The following is a 25290-nucleotide window of genomic DNA, read 5'->3' on the forward strand; positions in this document are numbered from 1 at the left end:
GGTGGGCAAAGAGTCAAAAAGTGGCTTCCAGGAGGGCATTTGGGAATGGAATGGGGTGAGAAAATGGGAAGCCCCACCCTGCCCAGGACCCTTCTAAGGCCATGACTAGGTCCTGCCCAGATGAGGGACCACAGGAAGCACTTCTCCCGAGACACTGCCTGCCCACACTTCGCGACAGCTGTCTTGACCCCGTGGAGCCTATAATGTCTCTAAATGCTATGGGTGGCACCAGCTTGGAGCTGGGGTTGCCAGGTCCCTAGAGGAGGCAGGACTGGGTGACCCTGGTTCCTAGGCCCCTGCCTGCTTACGCTGCTACCTGCACCACCCCCTCCACCCAGAGTGGCGTCAAGGCCGGATCGCCCGGGTCGTGCTGCAAGACGAGGACATCACCACTAAGATCGAGGGCGATTGGAAGCGGCTCAACACGCTGATGCATTATCAGGTGAGAATGGGGGCTTTGCCCCACAACCTTTGACCCCTCCCCAGACTGTTTCCTTCACTCCAGGGTTTGCTCTTAGGCCCTCGGAAGCCATCACCCCTTTCGTCGTCCTTCAGAATCTAAATCGGAGATTCTCAGCCATGGTTACCCATTAAAATCACTAGGAAACTTAATAAAAACGTGAGTGCCCACGGGGCGCCTGGGTGGTTCAGCCAGCAAAGCATCTGTCTTTGGCTCAGGTCATGATCCCAGGGTTCTGGGATCTCTCTGTCAAATAAATAAATAAAATCTTAAAAAACAAAACAAAACTCCCGCATGCCCAGACTCCACCCCGAGAAACTGACTTAACTGGTCTGGGAAGGGCAAGGCGTTTCTCTCCTGTGTACCTCCACGTCTGCAGAAAAATTGCATCTTGTGAGGTCCTCTGGAAGGACGCCAGCCATAGGGATCTGTGGCTTTCTGACCTCAGCATCTTACTGACGTAGGTTCTGCTACTCACCTGCCATAGAGCCGGGGACAAGATCGACTTGTTTTGAGCTCTTGCCTTGTGCCACGTACTAGATGGTTTCTTTGGGGAAATTACTCAAGGTCTCTCCCTTCTCAGGTGATCCTCACCCCATAAAGTCGTGTGGAATAGATTCAGTACAGGAGACAAAGTGCTCAGCGCATTGGTGGATGCACTGAATGAATTAATAGTAAAAAAAAAAAAAAAAAAAAAAAAAAAATTCCAGCAAAAGAACAAAAAATCCTGCAAGGATCTATTCCCATCTCCCCTTCCCTCCCATGGTGACTACTCATGGCTGGGGCTCTCTGTAAAATTAAGCACAGGTAGGCTGGTTGAGATTCGGGGGAAAAATACTAAAATAGAAGCAGGAAATGAGAAACACCGAGGGAAATTAAACCAACCAGAAGAAGCGCCTCAGGCTGCAAGACCCTATGGGATTGCCTGAGTAGTAACACTGTCCTTCGTGGTGCCTCACGAGGGGTGGGGACAGAGGGACTGGCGGGCCGGACTGGTGAGCACCAAGTTGCCACAGACCAGGCCACGAGGGTCATGAAGGCCGTAGGGGCAGGCTGGGAGGCTCCGAGGCACAGAGGAAGCTGGTGGGGAGCACTGGGGCAGCCCCAGAAACACCCCTCTCCAGGCTCCATCCCCGTCGTCTTCCTAACCCTGACTGCACCTAGCCCCAGGTGGATGGAGTGTGGTGTCTGAGAAGGGTTCAAGGCTTGCAAGCCGTATTTCAACCCCCGTTTCTCCACTCAACAGTGGGATGACTTTAACCTCTTGCAACCTTGGGCTCTTCATTTGCAAGATGACGTCTGGCTTGCAAAGGTGGTGGGAAGAATTAGAAATAGCAGGTGAGGTCCCTAGGATGAAGACTGCCCCCAAGGTGTTAGAGCCCCTTCCTGTCCATTCCACCCCACCCCCCTTACAGGGCCTTAGGGCATCCTGGAGAACACTTGGAATGAACCAGTCTGAGCTAAAGAAGCAAAAAACGAGAGACTAGCCTTGTGCCTTTGAATCAGAAGTTTCTCAAGGGCAGGAGGGAAGCCTTTCTTTTCTGTCTGTGATGGCCTAACGCTTGTTACTGGGCTGTCCATCCTAAGGCTCCCAATCAGAATAGAATGCTCTGTTCTTACAGTGCTCCTCATACAAAGCACTTTCAATTCCCCAATGTCATTTCTCATTCATGTATTCATTCATTCCTCAAATATTTACTGAGCTTTCCCGGGTGCAAGGTACTTCCCACATGCCAGCCCTGAGTGACAAGGAACAACCAGGATTGTGCTTCCCTTTGGGGGACAGTGATGATGACGATGGTGCTCATAGTCACACTAATACCAGCACTTCCTGAGTGCCCACTGGGGGCAGGCGCAGCTGTCAGCCTTCCTGTGTTCCGATTCCTTTGAGCCTCATGACAAACCTAGATGCCATTATTATCCCCAGCGACAAATGAGAAGACAGACGCAGAGAGGTTAACCGACTTCCCTGAGGTCATGTAGTAAGAGGCAGAGCCCAGGTCAGACCCAGCAGGCAGCCCGGACAGTGAATATTTGCACCGCCTGTCAGTCAAGAGAAAGGAAGGCTAGGACTATAGACGAGAGACATTTAGTGACAAGACCTGGAATTGGGTTGAACTGTGGTCATTCGAGTCACCTTGTGAATCCTCCAGGTGACAGCAAACCATACATGCAGAATGTAATCTATTCTTCCTGGGAGTATCCTCCCCGACCCCTGCCAGGTTTTCAGAGTATCATTTCTAGGCTGTCAGTGGCAAGGAGAGTTCCTGAAAGACAGAGGTGGAGAGGTCCCCCGCTCAGTTCCAGAGCTGGGAGGATGGTGCGGACCCCTGGGAACCACCCAGCCGGGAAGGACTGGAGCCTGGGCCCCTTCCAGGCACCCACAGGAGCCCAGGGCCCTGCAGCTTTCTGCCACCAAGTCCGAGCACTGCCCCTGGTGACCCTCCTTGAAGTCAAAGGTCCTGGAAGCCCCTCCAGGAGAAAATCTGCATAATCTTAATTAACAAAGAGATGTTAAAAAACTTGCAGGGCTCCCGCAGATTTATAGGGAGGGTAAAATTAAACACCACTACTAAAACCGGCTATCAGGGAATCTCGTTAGCACTAATGTTCCTTTATAGTTTGACTTCCCAACATTTAATTCTTTTTTGGTGGGAGAGAGGGACTGACAATTTAAGACCCAGAAAGATGGTTTTACGACTGGTGCAGCTATAAATCAAACTTATAAAGTTCATAAAAATTGTTAAAATAAAAAATGGTTTAATAGGAATGTTTTATGGCCCATAACATTATTATAGCTGTTTTATTCCCTCTGCGATAGGGGTTTAATTGGATCGCCACAATTCTGGGGATTCTCCATTTTTATTGGATGGAGGGTACTCTTAAATCAAAATGGCCCCAAATGTCTTCAATATGGCTCCTCATTTATCAGCCCTTTCCCTCCAGGCTGGGTGCTGAGCCTGGGCCCCTCACGAAGGAAGGGGAACGCGCCATCTTTCCCTCTGGGCTCCCTGAGAGCAGCCACCCTGTTGGTGAAACTCCTCAAGGTGGCCCGAGCAGTATAGGACCCAGGCCAGAAAGAAATCCGTGCCAAAAGGGAAAATGGGCTTCAGACCAGTGTGACTTGAAATAAAATCCCAAATTAAGATATAATGGGGAGAACATGTATTTTGGAGTCTGGACAGGCCTGGCTTCAAATATCGGCTGTAACACGTAGTCTCTGTATGACTTTGAAGATGGTGCTTCGCTTTCCCTCTGCTTCAGTTTCCTCACCTGTAAAATGGGAATAATTGTACGACCCCACAGGGTTGCAGGGAGGCTCGGCCAAGCCCCAGATGTCCAGTAAAAAGATGATGCAAGTCACATGGGTAATTTGAAATTTGTTGGCTAGCTACGTTTAAAAAGTAAAAAGAAACTGACGAAATTAGTGTTAACAATATATTTTGCCTAACCTCGTGGGTTCTAAGGTAATTATTTCAACATGGAACCAATAGAAAAGCTATTAATGAGGTAGTTTGTGTTATTCTGTCCATGCTAACTCATGGAAACCCAGTGTGAATTATGCATTTATAGCAAAGTGGTTCGTGTTATAGTTAGTAGTCTGTAGTTACTTCCGTTATGACTGACTGGATTTCAAGTGGGCGATCAGCACAGGTGGCCAATAACTACCATATCGGACATTATGGCGAGTAGCAACCATATTATTTTTAGTATTCCTGAACTCCTTGGGCTCTACCCCATATCTATGTCATTAGCTTCTGGAAGTACTTGATGATTCAGTTTCCTGGTTCACCCACACTGTACCTTTCGTACCCTCTCAGGTGTCAGACAGATCGGTGGTGGCCCTGGTCCCCAAACAGACCTCGTCCTACAACATCCCGGCCTCTGCCAGCATCTCCCGGACATCTATCAGCAGATACGGTGAGGACCAGGAAGGCCTGGGCAGCTCAGGGGCAGCTTCCGTGGCCTACCTGGAGCCGCTCGCCATCCCTCACAACAGCAGGCAGCCCTTGCAGCTGCCCTCCACCAGTCAAGGACATTTGTGCATCTGCTTCCCCTCCTCCCAAGTGCAGCCACTGCCAGTGAGGCTGTGACCCCAGAGCTGCAGGGACGGGTATACCGTGCGCCCCTCCTTGGGCAGCTACGACCTGGTGAAGGAGTGCAAGGGGCCCAGAATCAGGGAGGCACGTGGATGGGGGTTCCTACTTGCCAGTCCCTATTTGTACCTGTTGTTCTGGATGAGTTATTAACGGTCCCCCTTTACTCTCAAAAGGGTCCCAACTGGGGCAGGACATGGGGCATTTTAGCCTAGCCATCCCTTAGGCTGCTGGGACCCCCAGCGCCCGCCGGGTAGTACGGACGATGCTTCATTCTCTCTTGCTCCATTTCTTCTGCTTCTGTGTACGCAGTAAGGTTTTTGGGCTAAAGGACACCTCAGGACTGGGCCCAAATGTTTTCCAAAAAGGACCCACAGACCCCCAAGAGAGGCCATTACAGCTCACAGCTTCTTGGCACCCAGATTTTTCATCAAAGCCCCTGTGAAAGTACTCAGCTGACATTCCCCCATTGATTATATATCCCCTGATATAAGCATCAGGGGATGTGCGGTGGGGGAGGTGTTGGTTCACAAATTCTCAAGGCTCTCTGCAGCTCACAGAATTTCTAAATCTTCTTTTTAAAGAAAAAGGCTTTAGGCTTCTCTGTCCTCATGCCAACCGAGGATCCCCAAATAACCCATCAGATATGAGGTCCCAGGGGTCTCCTTCCAGTGGAAACTGGTTTATTCTGAGTGAGTGCAGTGGGTGGGCAAAGATTCTAGAAGGATTCTACAAGCAAGGATGGTGAAATCAGTGTCTTATGAGCCTCCATGGCCCCCTTCTCCTCAGACTCCTCCTTCAGGTACACAGGCAGTCCCGACAGCCTGCGGTCTCGAGCCCCCATGATCACCCCAGACCTGGAGAGCGGGGTTAAGGTGTGGCATCTAGTGAAGAACCATGACCATGGGGACCAGAAGGAGGGTGACCGAGGCAGCAAGATGGTATCTGAGATCTACTTGACCCGGCTACTGGCCACCAAGGTAAACTCCTGCTCTGCTCAGCCTGGGGAGGGCTCCTCAGAGGGGTACGTCCTGCCCACCCTCCACCCCCTACCCCCAGCGTAAGGGTGTCATGGAATCTGTCCTTTAAGGGGACCCATTCAGACGAGCAGGTCCAGGTCCCAGAGCAGACTTTCCAGAGGTTCAGGCCACTGTTGTTCTCTACCCATTGGCAAAATATCATTATTACTATTGGCAATAATATCATTGCCCCTGGCCCACCCCTCAAGCCCACCATTACTCTTCAGAGGAGCTGCTCTCATCTCTGGGTTCCTGCACCTTTGAGGAAAATGTTGGGGTTTTCTTATTGGTGTTAGCTGGACAGATAGACCAGTGCCCACCAACACTGCCTTTTGCACCCACTTTCTGGCCACAGTGGGAGGGACAACACAAAGGCCGGGTCTGCCAATAATCAGAGAGAAGGCTCCCCCTTCCCCTTCCCACCCCATCGGCCCCCAAATGCTGAAGGAGTGGAGGTAGCCACAGTGCTAGAAGCTAGGATCTAAAGCTGTCTTCTAGCTTCCCAAGCAGAGAACACATCTGCCTGTGAGTATGGCAATTCTGTGGCCCATATTTTCCAGCACAGGTCAGATTTCAAATACTCTCCTGCACTGACCCCACAAAAATGCTGCTGAAATTCTCCTACAGTGGCATCCAAGTTACAGCTCTGACTTGCTCCCTAAAGGGACATAGAAATACACCCACAGACCGTATGTCTCAAAATTTTTTTTCCTAATATGCTAATAAGAGACCAAGAGAGCCACCAGAGAAGATTGGACATTTTCCTAACCTTCAGAGGTGTCCATTGAACCTGTAAACTGGGGGACCCAGGCCCAGCTTTGTCCCTGCCCAGAGACCCTCCAGAGCCTTGTGGGTCGGGTCTGTGCCTGGGTATTCTTGGCTTTGGACCCTTCACCTGCAGCACCGAGGCCACATGTATGGCAAACCTCTTTGCACCTTTCAGTAAGACTCTCGGCCAGGAAGCTCGTGGTCCTCCAGCTCAGTCTTCAGACATTCTCCTTTCCCAGCATGTGCTCACCAGTCCCTGTGGGCAGCTGGGGCTCAGAGCCCTCACTGTCTACGGAGATACCCCAAGCGCATTCCCGCCTGGCATGGACACAGGCATAGATGGGGCATGTGGCTGCGGGTTGGAGGAGAGATTCCTCCCAGGAATCTGCAGCCTCTTCAGTCCCTCCCACCTCCCCGACACCCCAGCGGCCTCCTCCCCACCCCCACCATGCTGTCTGCACAGCCTGGCGCCGCAGACGAATTTCCAAGGCAGGATCTGTCCAAGGCACCATCTGGTCTGCCCGTCTGCTGCCTGCACCCCCACTTTCCCCCACCCTCCCCCTCACTCTCGCCCCCCCGCCCCTCCCCCAGGGCACCCTGCAGAAGTTCGTGGATGACTTGTTTGAGACCTTGTTCAGCACGGTGCACCGAGGCAGCGCTCTGCCCTTGGCCATCAAGTACATGTTTGACTTCCTGGATGAGCAGGCGGACAGACACGGCATCCACGACACGGACGTGCGGCACACCTGGAAAAGCAACTGGTAAGCCTTCGGGGAGCCGGGAGGAGGGGTGCGTTGGCTACAGCCTGGAGAGGCTGCAAGCTGGGGGAGGGGGGGCCGGGGGCCGGCAGGGACCAGGGGCATGGGGGAGCCATGCTCTGCAGCGGCTGGGTAACCCGAGGATCCCAGAACAAACAATGGACATGTGCTCTGCAGAGCCCACGTGGGCCCTGGGCTGCGGGCGCCAAGGGGGGCCAGCCTGGCCAGGGGTCTGGCACCGGGACCTGGGCTTGAGCTCTGCCCTTTCAGGCTGAGAACCTTTCCCAGGCAGCACTTCCTCCCTAACTCTGTGCCCTCTGGTTCTCAGGAAGTGTTGCTGGAGGAACCTGAAGGGTCACACTGGAGACCTAGTGGCCAAGCTGCAAAGCCAGGCAGCGTCAGGCATTCTGGGTGGGGCAGAACCCAAGGCACCTCATCCTGAGATGGGAAAACTCTGACGTGAACATAGACCCCTGGGGAGAGAGCTTGCTCTTGCTACCGACTCGAGCCCACCAACCAGGGGGATGTCATGGCAAACTTGACCCCTGAGGGCCAAGTGATGACCCCTGGTGCCAGAGGTTTGGGGAAGCAGCAGGCAGGGTGTGTCCTGTAGGCCTGACTACCTATTCCCCTAAGGTAAACCCCAGAGCCACACACACCAGTGGGAGAAGGGGCTTCCACAGGCCCCTGGAAGACGTCTTTTCTCTCCTGGGTTTGAGATCTAGACCACAGACCGAGCTGAGGACTGGCTTCAGGGTCAGACAGGGCCTGGCCGAGAGCCGGAGTCAAAAACTTTCCTCCGGGAAAGAGCCCCGAGAGGGGCGCGAGGAGGTCTGGGCATTTGGGCTGGGCAAGCAGCCCGCACAGCTGTCTGGAGTCAGCGATCTCCTCAGAAAACAGAGCCGACACAGATGGGCCCCGGCTGTTATTTGGGAATCAAAAATCCTAGCAACCAGAAAAACACTTTGGAAAAACCCAAACCCATATAATCCTTTCTTCTTCAAGACTCTGTGGTTGTTGGCCCTCTGGAGTCTGCAACTTTGATCACGGGGGAGTGAAATGGGGAGACTCTGGTGGTCACGGGTGAGGAGCCCACCGCCCGCTTCACCAGGGCGGGCCTTTCATCTGCATTCCCAGCGGCAGGGCCATGGCTGTCTCCTTGGCTTTGGAAGGCTCCCCAGCCTGGCACTGGAAGTGTGCAATCTCAGGGAGATGAAGAGAAGGTTCTGGATCATCTCCATCTCGCTGCCTTCTGCTGCCAGACAGGCCCAGCTCATAGAAATGTCCTACCCTGGGTTTGTGGCAGGAAGGGTCCCCTTAGCCAGACCTCAAGTAGCTAGTGTCCAAGGAAAGAATATCAGAAGCTCCCTGAAGCTGCCGGGGAATGGGAGGGTGGAAGAGATGAGTCACTTCTCAGCCCAGGCAGCTCCTCCCCGGCTGCAGAAAAGAGCCATCCTGTTCTCCTTTGAAAGATAAGCAGAAATCATCCTGGAAGGACTTGGAATGGGCAAAGTGGATCTTCCCAAGACTGGGCATGATGGAGACATTCGGGAACATTCGGGGCACTTGAGGGTCAAGAGGAGATGAAGAAGGGGAGATGAAAAAAAAAAATTAAAAAATAAAAATAAAAAAAGAAGGGGAGATGAGGGGTAGGCTGAATTTCTGGAATGTCATCTCAGGCCAGAAGGACAAGCCAGGGAACAAAGACCATTCCACAGAGAAGCCCAGGAGTTAGGGCCCTGAAGGCAACTGGAGGAGAAGGCCAAGTTGGAAAACGCACAGAAACAGCAGCTGTCATGATTTTGAAGGGGAATAAATGGACTGAGCCTCCTGAAGGCCTCAGAAGCAGAGAAAACCCATTCTGCTCTGGTTATAAATTCCCAAGTTGCAAGAAGGAACACTCCTAATGACTGATCAGTTCCTCTTGGGGTGGGAAAAATTTAGAGCCGCAGTGAGTTCGTTCCCAGCAGGCCGACAATGGCTTCCTCTCCTCCCCCTGCCCCTGCCCAGAGAGGAGAGAGCCCTGGGGAGAGCCCTGAAAGAGCTGTCCCCAGGGGGGCCCACCGCTCAGCCCCAGTGGGCCTGGCCAGTCCTGGGAAGCAGCGCAAGGGGCCAGGCTGGGCGGGGAGCACAGGTGGTGCCCTTTGTGCTGGTTCCCAGGCAATGCCTGGGGCTGCGGGCTGCGTCTTTCAGGACAATGGCCGAGGGCACTGCAGAGGGACTCTAGGCTGGTGGCTTTGTCTGAAGCTCTGAGAAAATCATGCAGTTCTCTATCCTTGGGCTTCCCTGAGGGCCTGGAGGCCTTTGGGAAAAGCTGCCTGGATGGAACAGAACCCAGCCATGTCTACCCTGCGGTGGTCAAGGCTCAGGGTCAGCACCCAGTTAGCATAGTGTGGTGCCCCCTCCCTTGCCCCAGGGTCAGGAGCAGCCTAGACAAGATTTGCAGCCCTGGCCCGAGCAGCTCTGTGGTTTCATTCCCTTGCCCTCCGGGGAGAGAATTACTACTGGTAGAGCGAGGAGAGGAATGTTGATGGACACCATCGGGGTGCGGCCGAGGTTCGGCCCTCAGGGTCTGCTCTGCCTCTCCCTGCAGCCTCCCCCTGCGCTTCTGGGTGAACGTGATCAAGAACCCCCAGTTTGTGTTCGACATTCACAAGGGCAGCATCACGGATGCCTGTCTGTCTGTGGTGGCCCAGACCTTCATGGACTCCTGCTCCACATCAGAGCACCGGCTGGGCAAAGACTCCCCCTCCAACAAGCTACTGTATGCCAAGGACATCCCCAGCTACAAGAGCTGGGTGGAGAGGTCAGTAGCCCTCCCAGGACAGGCCCTCACCCCCGTCTTTGTGTGCCATCTACCATCCCACGGGCCTCACTGACTGAGGATTCACAGCTCACAGCCATGTTTGTGGTACCCTTGGATCTCAGGCTCCCACCCTTCCCCCTTATCCAAACTTCTGCTTGGGGGGAGAAGGGGAAATTTGTGCCCTTGGAGGTCAGATCATTATCATTCTGATTACCTTTTATTGAGCACCTGGTAAGCAACCAGTGCTGTAATAAAGATTTATTTATCTATCATTAAAATATCCAAGGGAGGGCGCCTGGGTAGCTCAGTGGGTTAAGCCGCTGCCTTCAGCTCAGGTCATGATCTCAGGGTCCTGGGATCAAGTCCCACATCGGGCTCTCTGCTCAGCAGGGAGCCTGCTTCCCTTCCTCTCTCTCTGCCTGCTTCTCTGTCTACTTGTGATCTCTGTCAAGAAAAAAAAAATAAATAAATAAAATAAAATAAAATAAAATAAAATATCCAAGGGAGGGTACCTGGGTGGCTCAGTGGATTAAAGCCTCTGCCTTTTGCTCAGGTCATGGTCCCAGGGTCCTGGGATCAAGGCCCGCATCGTGCTCTCTGCTCAGCGGGGAGCCTGCTTCCTCCTCTCTCTCTGCCTGCCTCTCTGACTACTTGTGATCTCTCTCTCTCTCTCTGTCAAATAAATAAATAAAATCTTTAAAAAACAAAAATCCAAGGGAGTTGCAAAGTAAATATTACCCTCCCCATTTTACTGATGAGGAGACTGAGGTTCAGAGAGGCTAAGTAACTTGCCCAAGGTCACACAGCCAGCAAGTAGTAGATCTGGGAATTGGAAGACAAGGAGTCCAATCAGAGTCTGGTCAGCATCTGGGCTTTTAAACATTCTGGGAGAGCGGGGGGTGGGGGGGGGGGTTGGCGGGGGTCGCTGCAGTGGAAGCTCCCAGGTGGATAGAGTCTGGCCTAGTGAGCACCAGTCTCTAGGACTCAACCTTAGCTTGAGGCAAGGAACCAGAGGAAGACCTATCAGAAGAGAAGTAAGGAGGGAGGAAAAACTGGGGACATCCCGTGCTCTCCAGGGGCCTGAGGTCGGAATCCTGCAGGGGAGTGGGTGCCGGGTCCCCGCTAAGGAGCCTGTCCTCTTTACGTCAGATACTACGCAGACATCGCCAAGCTCCCCGCCATCAGCGACCAGGACATGAATGCCTACCTGGCTGAGCAGTCCCGCCTGCACGCGGTGGAGTTCAATATGCTGAGCGCCCTCAATGAGATCTACTCCTACGTCAGCAAGTACAGTGAAGAGGTAAGGCGGGGCCTGGTGGGGGGACAGAGGGCCACACGCAGCCGGGGGGCAGCTACACAGAACACCGGGCTCAGCCCATCAATAACAGCAAAAGAGGCTAATTTAAATGGGAAGTCAAGGAGTCAAAAACCCATGAGCTCAGGGGGTGTCTGGGTGGCTCAGTGGGTTAAAGCCTCTGCCTTGGGCTCAGGTCATGATCCCAGGGTCCTGGGATGGAGCACCGCATCGGGCTCTCTGCTCAGCAGGGAGCCTGCTTCCTCCTCTCTCTCTGCCTGCTTCTCTGCCTACTTGTGATCTCTCTCTGTCTGTCAAATAAATAAATTAAATCTTTAAAAAAGAAAGGGGGAAAAAAAAAGTGAGGTCAAAACTCATTCCCATTCCCTTAGGCGGCAGCCTCTCCTCTCCAATTCACCCTGCGCTTTCTTACACATTTCATTGTCTTTCACTCATTGTTAACACAATCAGTAACACTTTTAATAACATAATTGTTGTTCCTTTCAAAGTGTTGTATACCCAATTTCATCCTCTCTCAGACAATGAATCAGACTCTTCTTTGCACTTGGGGCAGACACTGGCAGCCACATTTCAGGCATGCAGGCGGACCTTAACATGAACAGAGGTCACACAGGACCGCTCCGGAGAATTTCCAAGGCACGCGTTGGCATTGTCCTTGAACTTAGCATTAGTACCAATAATAATAATAATAATAATGATGATGATAATAGCGAATATTTACATAGCTTTGTCAAATATGCCAAATATCATTTGAAACTCGTTATTTTAAGATATATACATATATTGGGGTGCCTGGGTGACTCAGTGGGTTAAAGCCTCTGCCTTCAGCTCAGGTCCTAATCCCAGGGTCCTGGGATTGAGCCCCACATTGGACTCTCTTCTCTGCAGAGCCTGCTTACCCCCTCTGCCTGCCTCTCTGCCTACTTGTGATCTCTGTGAAATAAAAAAAATCTTTAAAAAAAAAAAAGATACATACATATATGTGCACACATGCCCACATATACACACACACACATACATGCATGTATTCAGTCAGTCCTTCAGAGTATCCCTAGTTGTGTTCATTAAACACCAGAATGGCAAGACAGGGAGAGGGATAAAGGATTCGGCCAAGGGCTTCCTCTACCGAGACTGAGTCCTGAAGTCTTCTCTGCCTTTGTTTTTGCTCCTCAGCTCATCGGGGCCCTGGAGCAGGATGAGCAGGCCCGGCGACAGCGGCTGGCGTACAAGGTGGAGCAGCTCATAAGTGCTATGTCCATCGACAGCTGAGAGACGGAGCCACACGTTCCCAGGAAGAGGGGCCGGTGAAAGCTGTCACACTGGGTGTCTCAGAAGGAAGGACAAGTGAAGGGGAGCAGACCCCAGAGCTTGCTGTCCCCTGAGACCCCATCCCGGGGAGAGGGGAGGGCCCCTCCCCCCCACGCCAGCCATGGCCCGTCCCCGCGGCCCCTGCCGGGAGAGACCGCGGGTATCGTCCAACCACAGGAACCACGGAGAGAGGCAGGGGGCACAGAGAAGGTGGTTCTTCAAGCCGAGAGGCATGAACTGGGGAACAGTTCTGCCTCTGTGACTGCTGCTTTGCATGAAAACTCATTTGATGTATATTGGGGAAATAATGAGAACTTTATTTAATTTTTTTTAAGAAAAAGGAAAAAAAAACCAGAAATAAAACAAAACAAAAAGCCTCCCTGTTCATCCTGTCCCACTTCTGTTTCAATCTGAGGTCCGTCCCCATTCCTTCGCCCCGCCCTCCCCCTCTTCCTCAAATGACTCCTATTTCCAAATGCCAGAAAAAGCCTGCAAAGAGAAGCTGGGAGGAATTGGAAGGAAGTGATCATTTGCTTTCCCTTGAAATGACAAGAACATGAGGAGGAGAAGAAGAATGAGCACAAGTTCACACCATACACTTCGCAAAATAGAGGCCTGGACAACCTGGAATCATCCCGGCAGCCCTAGGACCGTGGCAAGTACTGAACTCAGCACTGACCGTGGGGCCACGGAGGGTCTCAGCCCGGATGCCCCGGAAAGGAGCTTTATGGACCACACACCTGTATATTCTCATATCTGGAGAGATCTGTGTCTGTAGGGTACCAATGCTTTCTGCTACTGTTTTTTGTTTTTTTGTTTTTTCTCTTATTTAATCTCAAACCTCAAGAAATGAAGAGCTGACCTTTGGTACTTTTCCCTTTGGTTCCCCTAAAGTTACTATCAGAAGTGGGGGAGAGGTGGGCCTCTCCCAGACCAGACGCCTGGCCTCCCTGAGGACACTGGGCAGCTTTGCCTTACATCAATCCCTGTCATCAACCAGGCCCCCTGGAGAGGAGTCTGGTGTGTGTGGCCCCGGACATCCCATCTGGGAGCTGATTTGGGGACATGAGTGTTTGGTTTTAAGTTCTACTCCAATCAGCCGGGGGTTTCTTGCAATTAAAGAGAAAGCAAAAACCAAACACTGTTTACAGCAAGCAATACTTGAAGAGCATCAGTTAAAGAAGTGGCCGCCTGTATTGTGATGCTTTCTTTCTATCCTTCTCTTGTGCCTGCAGAGGGGAGAAAACCCTCCGCTCATGTGAGGAAGGAAGCTCCTGGTCGATCATTTGAGCCCTTGGCTCAGTAGAAATGACTGTAGCATCCTCACGTGACTGTCTCCTGCCTCCCTATCTGCCTCCCACGTCCCTCTGAGTTTGAAGGACAAGTGGGTGGCTTCTCACCGGGCTTCTTCCTTTTTCTCTCTCTTCTGCTGACACCTAAAACCATGGATGGCCAACCCTTCTGAGTGTAGTTTCTAAACAGAGAGACCAAAGCTCCACACGCTGGCCCAGAGGACCCATGAAAGCCAGTGGGAGTCATCCAGGGGAAGGTGGCTCTGTTGGCAGCAAGACATGGGCGACCGGGACAGCCTTCAGAGTTTGCAGGCCTTCCACGCCGGCAAGGATCCAAGCAGGCAGCTCCAGCTTCTGTGTAAGCAGCATCAGAGGGAGGGAGAAGAAAGGCCAGGGAAAGGCAAAGGGGTGGGAAGGGGCAGGCGGGGAAGAACCATCCTCCCCTTTCCACCTTCCACTTTTCAGGGGGCTGCAGTGTTGGGAAACTGGACCAGCCAGCCCGAGAGAGACCAGACCAGGGTCATTTCCTCTGTAATTAACTCTGGGTCCCACCTTCTCTGTGCCCTGATTTACCTCCAAACAATTCAATCTCCAAAGGCTCTGCTGACCACAGTGGATTCCCAGGAAAGGGCTCTGGGAGGGGGAGCTCTGAGGGCTGGCTTCCATCCCTGGCGTGTGGCTCTGGATCGCTGCACTAACCACACAGCAGACATCGCCTGGTCTCCTCAGCTTCAGTTCCTCGCCTCAATGCAGCTGACGAAGGGAAAGAGAAAAGCATTCAGCAAAAATACTCAGGAAACTCGCTCTTTTCATTATAATTCACAGCCAGCCATGCCAAGGCCACTTTCTTCTGATAATCCACTTCTGCTAAAGTTTCTCTGGGCCCTATTAATAGCCTGAAAGAAATACTAATGACTGGCCTTCTGCACTAAGCCAAAGTGTTTGCTCTTCATAGCACCCAAAGCTTATCAGCTCAGAGCCTGTGATTAATGGTGATGAAAGGAGAGAAGATACGGGCAAGAGGAACGTAAGTGGGGGTCGCTCGGGGCCACCGAAAATCCCCGCCCACCCACACATGACTTCTGAGCTCTGAACAAAGGTTTTCTGATCACACGGCTGCACAGACCAGCATCCAGGGTTTTGCTCCACTAAGAAGTGAAAGGAAGTCTGACATTTCCACAGCATCTCACCAAGCCTTGCCTCCACACATCTACCTGAGCGTCTCCCAAGAGCTCCTTCGGGTGACCCGTTCACTGCCCTGGGGCTGCTTACTTGAAGGTTTCTCAAGAGTGTGGAGAATGATGGGGGGATGGCCAGCTGGAGAGTGGAAGGGAGAGGACCCAGAGCTGGCATAAGTGGCTTGGGCACATTTCTCAGGATTCCATGAGAGTGTTGGGCAAGTCGGGATGGCAAAGGAGGTGGCACGGGGATCTCTGAGGAGGGAATTCAGAGAAAGGAGAACTTGGTGCAACTCAAGCCAGGCCATGAAGGTGAAAGATTATGGAGTCTTGCCCCCACTCTAGCTTCCCATCTGTCCCTCCTCCACCAGCTCTTGGCTTTGGGTCATCAAGAACCAATGGAGTTCACGCCAGTAGAACGTGGAGAACGGGGAGTGACTTGGCCTCTCTCCTCACTATTATCTAATTTGAAGATATCTTGACCTCATGTAAGGAAAAAGGCATAGCCCCTACCCCCCATGAAGCCCTTCCATCTTGGAGGGAGACAGGAAGGGAAGTTTCTTTCCAAAATCAGTCCAGCTTCATTTGTTTCATTAATCTTCACAAGAGACAATTTGCTGGATAGGGACCCCAGAAATATGCTTGGCAAGACAGAAGGCGCTAAGGGACGAGACAAAGATGGATAAGATATCTGTCTTGGTGGAACAGGTCCCTCCAGCTGGCCTGCTGCCACCTCTGCTCTCAGCATGGAGTCGGGGGGGTCAGGAATTTCTGTGCATGCCCTCCTCCCTGCCCCACAGCGCATCTCTCAAATCATGTCTGACCCACCACTGCAGAAAGCTCCCGTTTTTGCGGAATTCGGTCATGCAAAGAGTAGATCAGCTGTTGGTCTTGTGCAAGGGCGGGGACCGGTTCCTCCATTCCTCCATTTGGGGAGCCTTCACATGCCGGCAGCTGTCTGCTGGGGACTTTTCTGGGTGCTGGGAAGCAGCAATCAATAAGACCAAGAAGAATCTTCTTCTAGCAAATTCAGTCTCCAGGCTACTGGTCCCTGCCACCAACTTAGTTGGCACCGTTCTCCCAACCACCTGCAGAGGGCAGGAATTTTGCAGAAAGGGGGCCAGAAGAAGAAAGAAAGCCGACCAACCCAGCTGCCTTACCTTATTCTGGGGACATTCCTTCTGCAGTGAGAGCCTCTCTCATTTCCACGGCCGCTGACGCTTCTGGTGGCCTGTCCCATGCTGCTTGAGCTCCTGACCTTCTTTCATTTCCACCAAATGAGGACAAGAAATAGCATTCGAGGCCTCTGGCTCCGCCGAGCATGAAGCAGAAGCAATGGATGGATGTGCTGGACTAAAAACGATCTGGACAGAACAAATAGAGGATGTGTGAAGCCTCTGGCGGATAAATCTCCAGGCGCATCCCAGTTGCCACACAGGCCCCCATTAACCTGTAGCAGTTAAATGCTGGGCTGGCAGCTGCCTTCGGGGAGGCCATTTTTTCCCAGTCACACTGTTGCTTCTGAGGCTCCTGAGGCCTGTCCACAAAAGACTTGAGACTCTTGGGCCAGGGGCTAGGGGGTGATGAGAAAATGCAAAACAGCCTCATAGTTATAGGGCTGTGGAAGCAGATCCCATAGGGAGACTTGGGAGATCAAGTTCAGGACCTTCGATGCCTTGTCTCAGGAACAGGCTTGGAGAAAATGGCGGCATCCTCTTTATAACTCCAAAGTCTCTCTTCCCCGTCTCTTGCCTTTCTCCTGGTTTTCCCAAAGAGGGCAGTTTTAGCTCCCAGGGCTCAGTGACACCATGAATAAAAGGTAAGTTTCACTCTTGGTATCAGGGGCCATCCTGGGAGCTGATTGATCAAGACCCCTGCTTATCGAACAGATTCTCGGCCTCTTGTGGACAGCTCCATCTCGTTCTCCTCACTGTAGCAGGGCTCCACCTTCAGACTGGGCTCTATCCTTTCTTCTGTGCAACCTGCTTCTCCTGTCGAGCCTCAAGGAAGATGGGAGGCACCTTTGGATTTCAGTCAAGGCCCTGGCTTTGGCTTTATTGGCCCTCCATGTTGACATTACAGGGCATAATGGAACATGGTCCCGCATTAGCAAGTGTGTTGGGGAACAAGGGACAAGCTCTTTATACCATGAAACTAGGGACCTGAGCCCACCTGCATCTCCCCCCCCAACTTCTCCTACCCAAACCCGCTCTTCTTGACACACTGGAATCTGTATTATATATATTTTTAAGAAAATACAATGATAGTTGTCTGGTTTTGTTGTTTTTACAGGTGTTGTGGAATAAAAACTGTAAGAAAATTAAGTATTTAAAATGTTACAATAAAATGGGGGTTTTTTGGTTATTCTAATATATTACTGTGTACTTATTGTAAATATGAAACACTCCTATTTTGCAAGCCAAGGACACAATTTGTACTGTTGTTATATATAAATAAAGTTTACTGGATAAAAAAGAAAAGACATATCTTCAGATAAGCCTGGTTGTTCAGTGGCATATATGCAGAATAACGTTTCATGGGCATATCTGAGAAGTAGGCTACTTAGGAAAGATGAGCTAAGTGGTTTTAAGGGACTTCTAGAAGTCTCTCTATAGCCGGAGCTTCGTAATGTCCAGTCATCATCATCAACACACACACACACACACACACACACACACACACACACACACTCTGCTCCAGCTGTACCAATGGGTGGACACTGCCCCCTAGCTCCAAGACCCCAGAATACAGCTTTTCCCCAACAAAAGACAGTGCAGAGACTTAGGGTTGAGACACTTTTGCCAGGGAAGATGAGGTCTCAGGAGAATGAGGAGATCCATCCCTGGTCCTTCCTGAAAATCACATTCATTCGTTTACACAAAACGTGTATTAAGCATCTACCATCAGGGCATGACACCCTGGCAAGGCTGGGGGAAGGGGCAGGAATAATAAATGAGGAACGCATGGTCCTTGCCCTCATCAAGCTTTTAGGTTGATGAAAAGCACAATGATTCTGAAAAAAGGAAATGTCTTGGCGACACCATGAGTAGGGTGTTTTTGTTGTTTTCCTTTGACTTTCAGCTAAGGGATGAAGGGGGGATCGGGGAATGATGCCAGATACTGTGTCCTATTAGATCCAGCTGGGGGGAGTGGGAGTGGGGAGCGGGGCTCTGGCGGGGGAATCAGTTGGGCGGGTGGAGTCCCGGCAGAGCCAGGGAGGTGGCAACTTGACTGAGATGATCCCTGGACCCGAGGATGCCACGCCTCCTTTCCTCTTCTGTCCTCTCATTTTTCTCTTTCTCCTTCTTGTATCCCCAAGTGTGTGGGTGACTGGGTGACCCCTCCACTCTCGGCAGATAAAAGGAGTAGACGAGGTCAGCTAGATAATCTCAGTCTGACATCTCAGGAAACTGCGCACCAGGAGACCGCTGAAGGCTCCCTTCATGACCACCGGGTCAGAGCTGTTCTCTGGGCCCCCAGGCTGGCGCCCACGTCAAAAGCAGAGGCTCCTGAAGGACGAGATGCAGCTTTGCCTTTCGAGGGCCTCCAGTCTGCGGCGGGAGACCGTCCCGGCCTTCAGGGCACCTGCAGTCTGATGCGGGAGACACGGCCCTGCTGTCAAGGCCAGCCCAGTCTTGCGGCAACCGCCAACACACGGACAGATGGGGCCTGGGACTCGAAGCACAAAACCATATAAAAGCGCAGTGCGGGCTGCGCTGGATTCAAAGAGAGCATCCCTGCGAAGATCTGCCACTGCTGACTGGGCGGCTCGGCGTTTACAAGGTCTGTGCGCATGCGTGTGAGCACGCACGCACGTACGCACTCACGCACGCACGCGCGCGCGCGCGCGCCGTTCTGGGAGAGACTAGAGAGATGCAAATGCTGGTCCTGAGGGTGAGAAAATGCAAACACGACACCCTGAAGAGCCAGGCGAAGAGCAGAGCGCTGAGGCGGGCGTAGCATGAGCGCGCCGTTTCCCACCGTGCTGAGGGTGCGGCCGCGGTGCGTTCCACCGCAGGGAGAGATGACCTTGATGAGCCAGGGGGGCCCGGTCACCGTGTGGGGCGGGGCATTCCCCGGAGACCAGGCTCCGCTGAGCTTGCTGGGATCCCGCCCTCGGCTGGCCTGGGGCCCCGCGCGGCACCGACCGCACGGAGGAGGAGGCCATTTCTCCTCGGGCTCCCTGGGCCTTCGTGCCACTCCCCGCTTGTCCCTCAACAACTTGGCCTTGAGATTATTTTATTATTATTATTAAAGATTGATTCATTTTGAGAGACAGAGTGTGTGTGAGCAGGGGGAGGGGCAAAGGGAGAGGGAAAGAGGGGATCTCAAGCGGACTCCGCACTGAGCAGAGCCGGACACAGCTCTGGGACTGGATCCCACGACCCATGAGCCGAAGTCAAGAGCCCAACGCTTAAGGGACTGGGCCACCCAGGTGCCCCAAAGCAGGCCTATTATCAAATATCAAATAAATATCTGCTGCAGGGAAGGAAGTGACAGGGGAAGAGGGAATCCCCTGCCCCCCCCACCCCGTGTCCGGTTCACTGGTGTATTCCCAGGACAAGGCACAGTGAGTCCTGCCCCGCCGCAGAGGCCAGTAAGAATGTTCTGAAGAATGAACGATTGAGCACCCTAATTCTGTGGACCACCTACAGTATTCCAGGCTCTAGCAAGAACATCCTCTCATACGAAAGCCATGGTCCATTTTTACAGTCTGAGGCTCAGAGAGGTTAAGTGATTTCCTGAAGGTCTCAGAGCCGTGGCAGAGTTCCCACTGCATGCTCTTTCCCCCAGCCCCTCAGCAATAAAGTGCCTCTCATTAGCTCTAGGCCATTTAAGACCTGGAAGTCTTCCCTGGAAATGGGCCCTCCTTTTAACAAGCAGGTGCTGTGGGAGCACTCCCTTCGGGCTCCGCTAACATTCTTATTTGTTCAACACGGTCCTCATTGATTCATCACTTGAGGTGAGCTGGACACTAGATTAGGCACTGTTGGACATATAAAGCTAAGTCCTAACGTTGCAACTTTTTCAGAATTTACAATCCCACATCAATAGCAAATCATTATTCTAAGAGAGAAAGGCTCCGCCCTTTTCTTAGTGGGGAATTACATATCATTCCTACTACAAGTGCAAAATAATTTTGCCAAACTCCAGCAGTAGGATGCTCAGACAGCTGGGCCCCTCGATTTGAGGGAGACCCTGCATGAGAAGCCACTCGAAAGGACTTAGGGAAGTGGTAACCTGTGCTTGATCACAGTATTGATCGCAATAACACCAGGAGCTGTCCGACCCTCTGCTCAGCGAATGAGCTGAAAGATGGAGGAGGATCCCACCTGTGGCTCCAAGCTTGGAGCCAAATTTGTCACCCACCTGTAGCACACATGTGTACCTGACCCTCAACAGCAAGTTATTATCATATTCATCCTCTTCCTGACTTTGCTTTATATCTCTGTCTTATTTATCTTTATTCCTCATACCCTACTCTTTTCTACTTGCTCGATTTTCTCTATCTATCCCTGGCTAAGAGCACAGGACTTGAATTCAGATTGCCTGGGGCTGAAATCCATTCCCATGTGTATGTTCTGGGACAAGTTCCATAACCTCTCTGCATATCAGTTCTCAAATCTATAAAATGAGGATACTGTATATTAGAGAGAGTTTTCGGAGGGGTTAAATAAGATAATGCATATAACAGACACCTTAGATTTTATAATAGGTGAATGAGACAGAGAAAGTATTAGCCATCCTTCTTTTATGGCCAGTCCAATAGGACCTACAGGCAGGAGGAGATGAGGGTCTCTCTCTGGCTCTGGGAAGAAGCTGAATTAATGCTCACAGGTTTCACAAAGGAAACTGATGCCTGAGAGTTAAGTCCTTAGGAGCCTAGGTGTGGCTGTTGACCGAGGAAAACAGGAAATGGATCAAGGCTTTACCCAAAGGCAAAGCCAGTCAAGAAGCGGCCAGTAGATATGCTAAAAGTAGATAGAAAACAGAGAAATGAATCAAACCAAACCCCCTGGACTAAAGCCACAAAGAGAGTACAACCTCCTACAAAGTCAGTAGGTGGCTTCCTGAAAGCCTGACTAGCGCCAGGGTCCAAAAAATGTTTGGGGCCCCATAGGAAAGACACCCTTTCACCCAGAAAGCCGAAGGGGAGGCCAGGCCCTTAGGTCCAGGGCAGGGGCACCAGAGATAGGTACGTAGGTTGGAGGCAGAGGGCACATACCCCAGGAGGGCTGATGCCCAGTGAGAAGCCAGAGAAACAGAGTAGGAGAGGAAATGAAGGGCTTACCAGACCTGGAGGGGTACCTCCTCTCCCCTCAGGGGGAAATCTGGGCACCTCCATCCCCAACTAGTTCCAGGTGAGTGTATGTGTCAGGGTTTCCCAGAGAAACAGAATCAATAGAGCAATAGGGTGTGGGTAGGTGTGTGTGCATGTGTATGTGTGTGCGTGTGTGTGTAGGGGGGGTAGATCGACAGAGACAGACACAGAGACTTTCTGGAACTGGCTCACATGCCGGGCTGGGGGCTAGCAAGTCTGAAGTCCAAGGTGCAGGCTGGCAGGCTGGCAATTCGGGCTAGAGCTGACGTTGAAGTCTTAAGTCCCAAGGCCATGCGGAGGCAGAACTTATTTTTCCTTGGGAAACCTCAGTTTTGCTTTTAAGGCCTTCGACATTTAGAGGAGTCCCACGCATATTATAGGGGGCAATCTGCTTTATTCAAAGTCTACTGCTTATAAATGCTACTCACATCTAAAAAGTACCTTCACAGCAACACCTAGACTGGTGGGTTTTGTTGTTCTCTTTTTTAAAGATTGTATTGATTTATTTTAGAGCAAAGAGGAGAGCAAAGGCAGAGGGAGAAGCAGACTGCCGCCAAGCAGGGAGCCCAGTGTGGGGCTTGATCCCAGAACCCTGGGATCATGACCTGAGCCAAAGGCAGACCTTTAACCGACTGAGCCACCCAGGCACCCCTGGACTGATGTTTGAAAGAAGTGGGCACCATAGCCTCACAGAGTTGCTCCAAAAAATTAGCCATCACAGGGAGGAAATGACAAGTCAACCCACTCTCAAACAGTGAAGCTAAACCCTACGCCAAGGATCCGTAAATCCATCCACTTGGAGGCTTTCCTTTTTTTTTTTTTTTTTCTAATTGTAATGACATACACATTAACAAAATTGACCATCTTCTCCATGGGTCAGTGTACAACTGAGGGGCATGAAGTATGTTCACCCTGTTGTACGGCCATCGCCATTCGTCCCTTCTCTTCTCATCTTGTCACACGGAAACTCCAGCCCCACTAAACAACTCCCCGTGCTTCTCTCCCCCAGCCCCTGACGACCACACGTTTATACTTGGATGCTTTTTATTTTTTTATTTTTTTATTTTTTACTTGGATGCTTTTTAAAACCTGGGTTCTTTTACTCTTCAATTTCCTGGTAGAAATTACTTTTTGAAAACTCCCAACCTTTGCTGGTTAAGCAAAGAAGAAAAGGGACGGAGATCATGGAGGTGTGGAGTGACCTCAGAGCAAAACAGGACCAAGGGGCCGGGAGGGCTCCAGCTCCAGACCCCGGGAGAGGGCCTGACTCTGAGAGTCATCATGGGGAATAATGGGAAATGGGAAAAACTGGAAATCATCCCCATCTCTGATCTTTCTCTTAGGCATCCATTATCCTAGCCCATTTATTATCATACACCAGAAGCACACATCAAAAACTGGTACCAAAAAAAAAAAAAAGCCTCGTTGTTATATCCCCAAGAATCACGTGGAATTCCGTGCTGCCAGGTCCATCTTCCCAGTCTTGTCTTTCCGTAGCTGCCCATCTTCATTTGGTTCCATTTTTCAGTTCCTAACTTGTCACCCCAAGTGCCCCCAACTCTGAGGATGCATTTTAGAAATGCTGAGCCTGGAGAGCTGTTGGGTGTCCAAGGTACCCCCAGCCAGATGGGAGGGAAGCCTGAGGTGATGGACCCCAGAGGGTAGGAAGGTGCCCGACTCCACCTCCACCCAAGATGACCCCTGGTGACTTTAAAGGCCACAGAACCACGATGGGAGCTAAGTCCCCGCTGATAGCCGTGAACCTTGAGCTTGGGGAATGACAGGGACCCACCTCCTTTTCCTTTACTTTAGAGGCAGCTCTTAGTTTCCATTTCCCTATAAGGGGGTGAGGACGCCTATGGAGGAGAAGGGGAACAGACATGATCACTCCTCTTGCCCAGTTCGCCTGAGTTCTTTCTTCCTTGACCTTAAGGTTGAAAGTGTTAAGGTAAGGTAGTGTAGGAGGCAGGGTGTGCACACGGGCGAGCTTCCTGTGGGGAAAGCCACCCAGACATGATCAGACTGACTCCTATAAACGTCAGAAGAGGAAATATTGCTTACTCCCATTTTAGAGATGAGAAAGCCGAGCCTCAGAGAAATTATATATAGCAAACCAGAATCACACTGAGGTTAATGACCTCCATGGGACTTGACCCTGCAGGTCTTCACAAGCTGTGCCGTCAGGGGTCTTCGGGACTAATTAAAGGGGCCTCGCCGGTTCCAGCACACAGTGTTCGAAGCAGAAGGGGTGGATGGTCCTTACAGCTCAGAGGCAGCTGGTGACAGCAGTGCTCCAGCTTTCTGGGCCCTCAGGCCTCTCCCAGCAGAACAAGGGCAAAACACAGAAACCACAAGACTCCTGGAGGTGTGGATCATGCTCCAGGGTCAAAGTGTTCAGGAGTGTGCCCCAGTCATTGGGCCTGTCTCCTCCTAAAGCCCTAAAGCTTAACAAATTCTTTTTCTTTGTTCCATCTCTGCTTTCTTCTTTATAAATTGAAGGGGTTTTTAAAAGATCTATGGTTTCCAACTTTTTAACCATAGAAAGGCTCATACAGAATCCAGATCCGAGTAGAGTTGCCCTGGTGGAGATAGGGAGTCAAACCCCGACCCACTCTGCCTCCCCTTCCCGCCCCAGGTCTCCACCCCTTCCCACCCCCCCCCATGTTGCACCCCGAATTGCCCCTGAGAACTGTTAGGGCTCCAAAGAATAAGGTCCCACCTGGGGACCACCCTCCCTACCAGACAGGGATGCCTCTGACCCACAGACAAGGTGGAGGCCAAGTGGAGAGAAGTGCCAAAGGCCAGACTAGAATCCAAGTTCAAAACTCAACATTTGATCCGAGGAACCATGGAGAGAACAAGGACCAAAAATGGAGCCAGCATGGCGATAGTGAAATCAGAAAGGGTAATGTTGGAATAGCAAAGAAGCAATAGTCCAAGGGACCCAGAACCACTCCAGAGTTGAGAGTGAAGGATACAGCTGCTGTTTATAGAGTTCCAACCGCGCAGGAGGGGCGTTCTAGGTTCCCCTAAGGAGCTGCCATGCGCAAACATCCATCCCCCAGATCAGCCTCCGCTCTTTTCTCTAAATCCTCAGTAGCCTCCCCGTGTCAGATGATTCAAGAAGGCCAGGGCAGACGGTCGCTTAAGCATTGTGAGGAACAAAACAAAAATCACTGGGTCCTAAGTTACTCGTTTTCCATCTCCAGAGAACCAGCAAGATTCCCGCTGCGCTAGGAGACTGAGAGCAAGGGAGAGGCCCCAAGGTGGTTCAGGCTTTTGGGGGTAGGGGGGGCATTGAGAGAGGGAGAGAGAGACCCCTAGTGCCACCTCACAAAGAAGGAGGAGAGACATGGAATCTGAGATCGGAGCACCCAATCCGTTTATACTTGAGTGAAGACCAGGAATGCCCATGACATATGAGATTTATAGACTTTACTGGCCCCAGGTCTGTTCTATTGTAAACCCTGCTTGTTTTCATCAGGTGAAGAGCAGAGAGAATCTTGAGAATGAATGGGGCTTGTGCTGGTGAGAGCTGATCTGCAGACAAGACAGCTGGTACCAAGACAGAGGAACAGGTCATGTCCCTCCTCTAGAACCAAGAGAGAAAGGAATAGAAAGATAGACGGGACATGGCATAGACATGGTGGGGACTAAATATGGCACCTTTCCTTTCCCTCTTTTTTTTTTTTTTTCTTTAAGATTTTATTTATTTATTTATTTATTTGACACAGAGAGAGAAATCACAAGTAGGCAGAGAGGTAGGCAGGGAGAAAAGGAGAAGCAGGCTCCTTGCTGAGCAGAGAGCCCAATGTGGGGCTCAGTCCCAGGACCTGAGATCATGACCTGAGCCGAAGGCAGAGGCTTTAACCCACTGAGCCACCCAGGCGCTCCTTTCCTTTCTTTCTTATCCCCTTCTAGCTCTCTGTCCACCCAGGCTGTGGAAAATTTCCAGGGACAATGCCTC

The 25290-nt window shown here is 51.6% G+C and overlaps 1 protein-coding gene across 1 annotated transcript in view; it reads left to right on the plus strand.

Annotated features, from left to right (window-relative positions):
* Positions 1–17371, plus strand: part of PLXNA2 (plexin A2) — a 212660-nt gene extending 195289 nt beyond the window's left edge. The window contains exons 26-32 of the mRNA XM_059146058.1: positions 339–442; positions 4282–4381; positions 5347–5537; positions 6936–7105; positions 9696–9908; positions 11058–11208; positions 12397–17371. Coding sequence (XP_059002041.1) covers positions 339–442; positions 4282–4381; positions 5347–5537; positions 6936–7105; positions 9696–9908; positions 11058–11208; positions 12397–12492 — 1025 coding nt within the window. The 3' untranslated portion in view covers positions 12493–17371. The remainder of the gene's footprint in view (positions 1–338; positions 443–4281; positions 4382–5346; positions 5538–6935; positions 7106–9695; positions 9909–11057; positions 11209–12396) is intronic.
* The last annotated feature ends 7919 nt before the right edge of the window (positions 17372–25290 follow it).

Source organism: Mustela lutreola, chromosome 14, assembly GCF_030435805.1.
Source record: "Mustela lutreola isolate mMusLut2 chromosome 14, mMusLut2.pri, whole genome shotgun sequence".
Taxonomy (NCBI): domain Eukaryota; kingdom Metazoa; phylum Chordata; class Mammalia; order Carnivora; family Mustelidae; genus Mustela; species Mustela lutreola.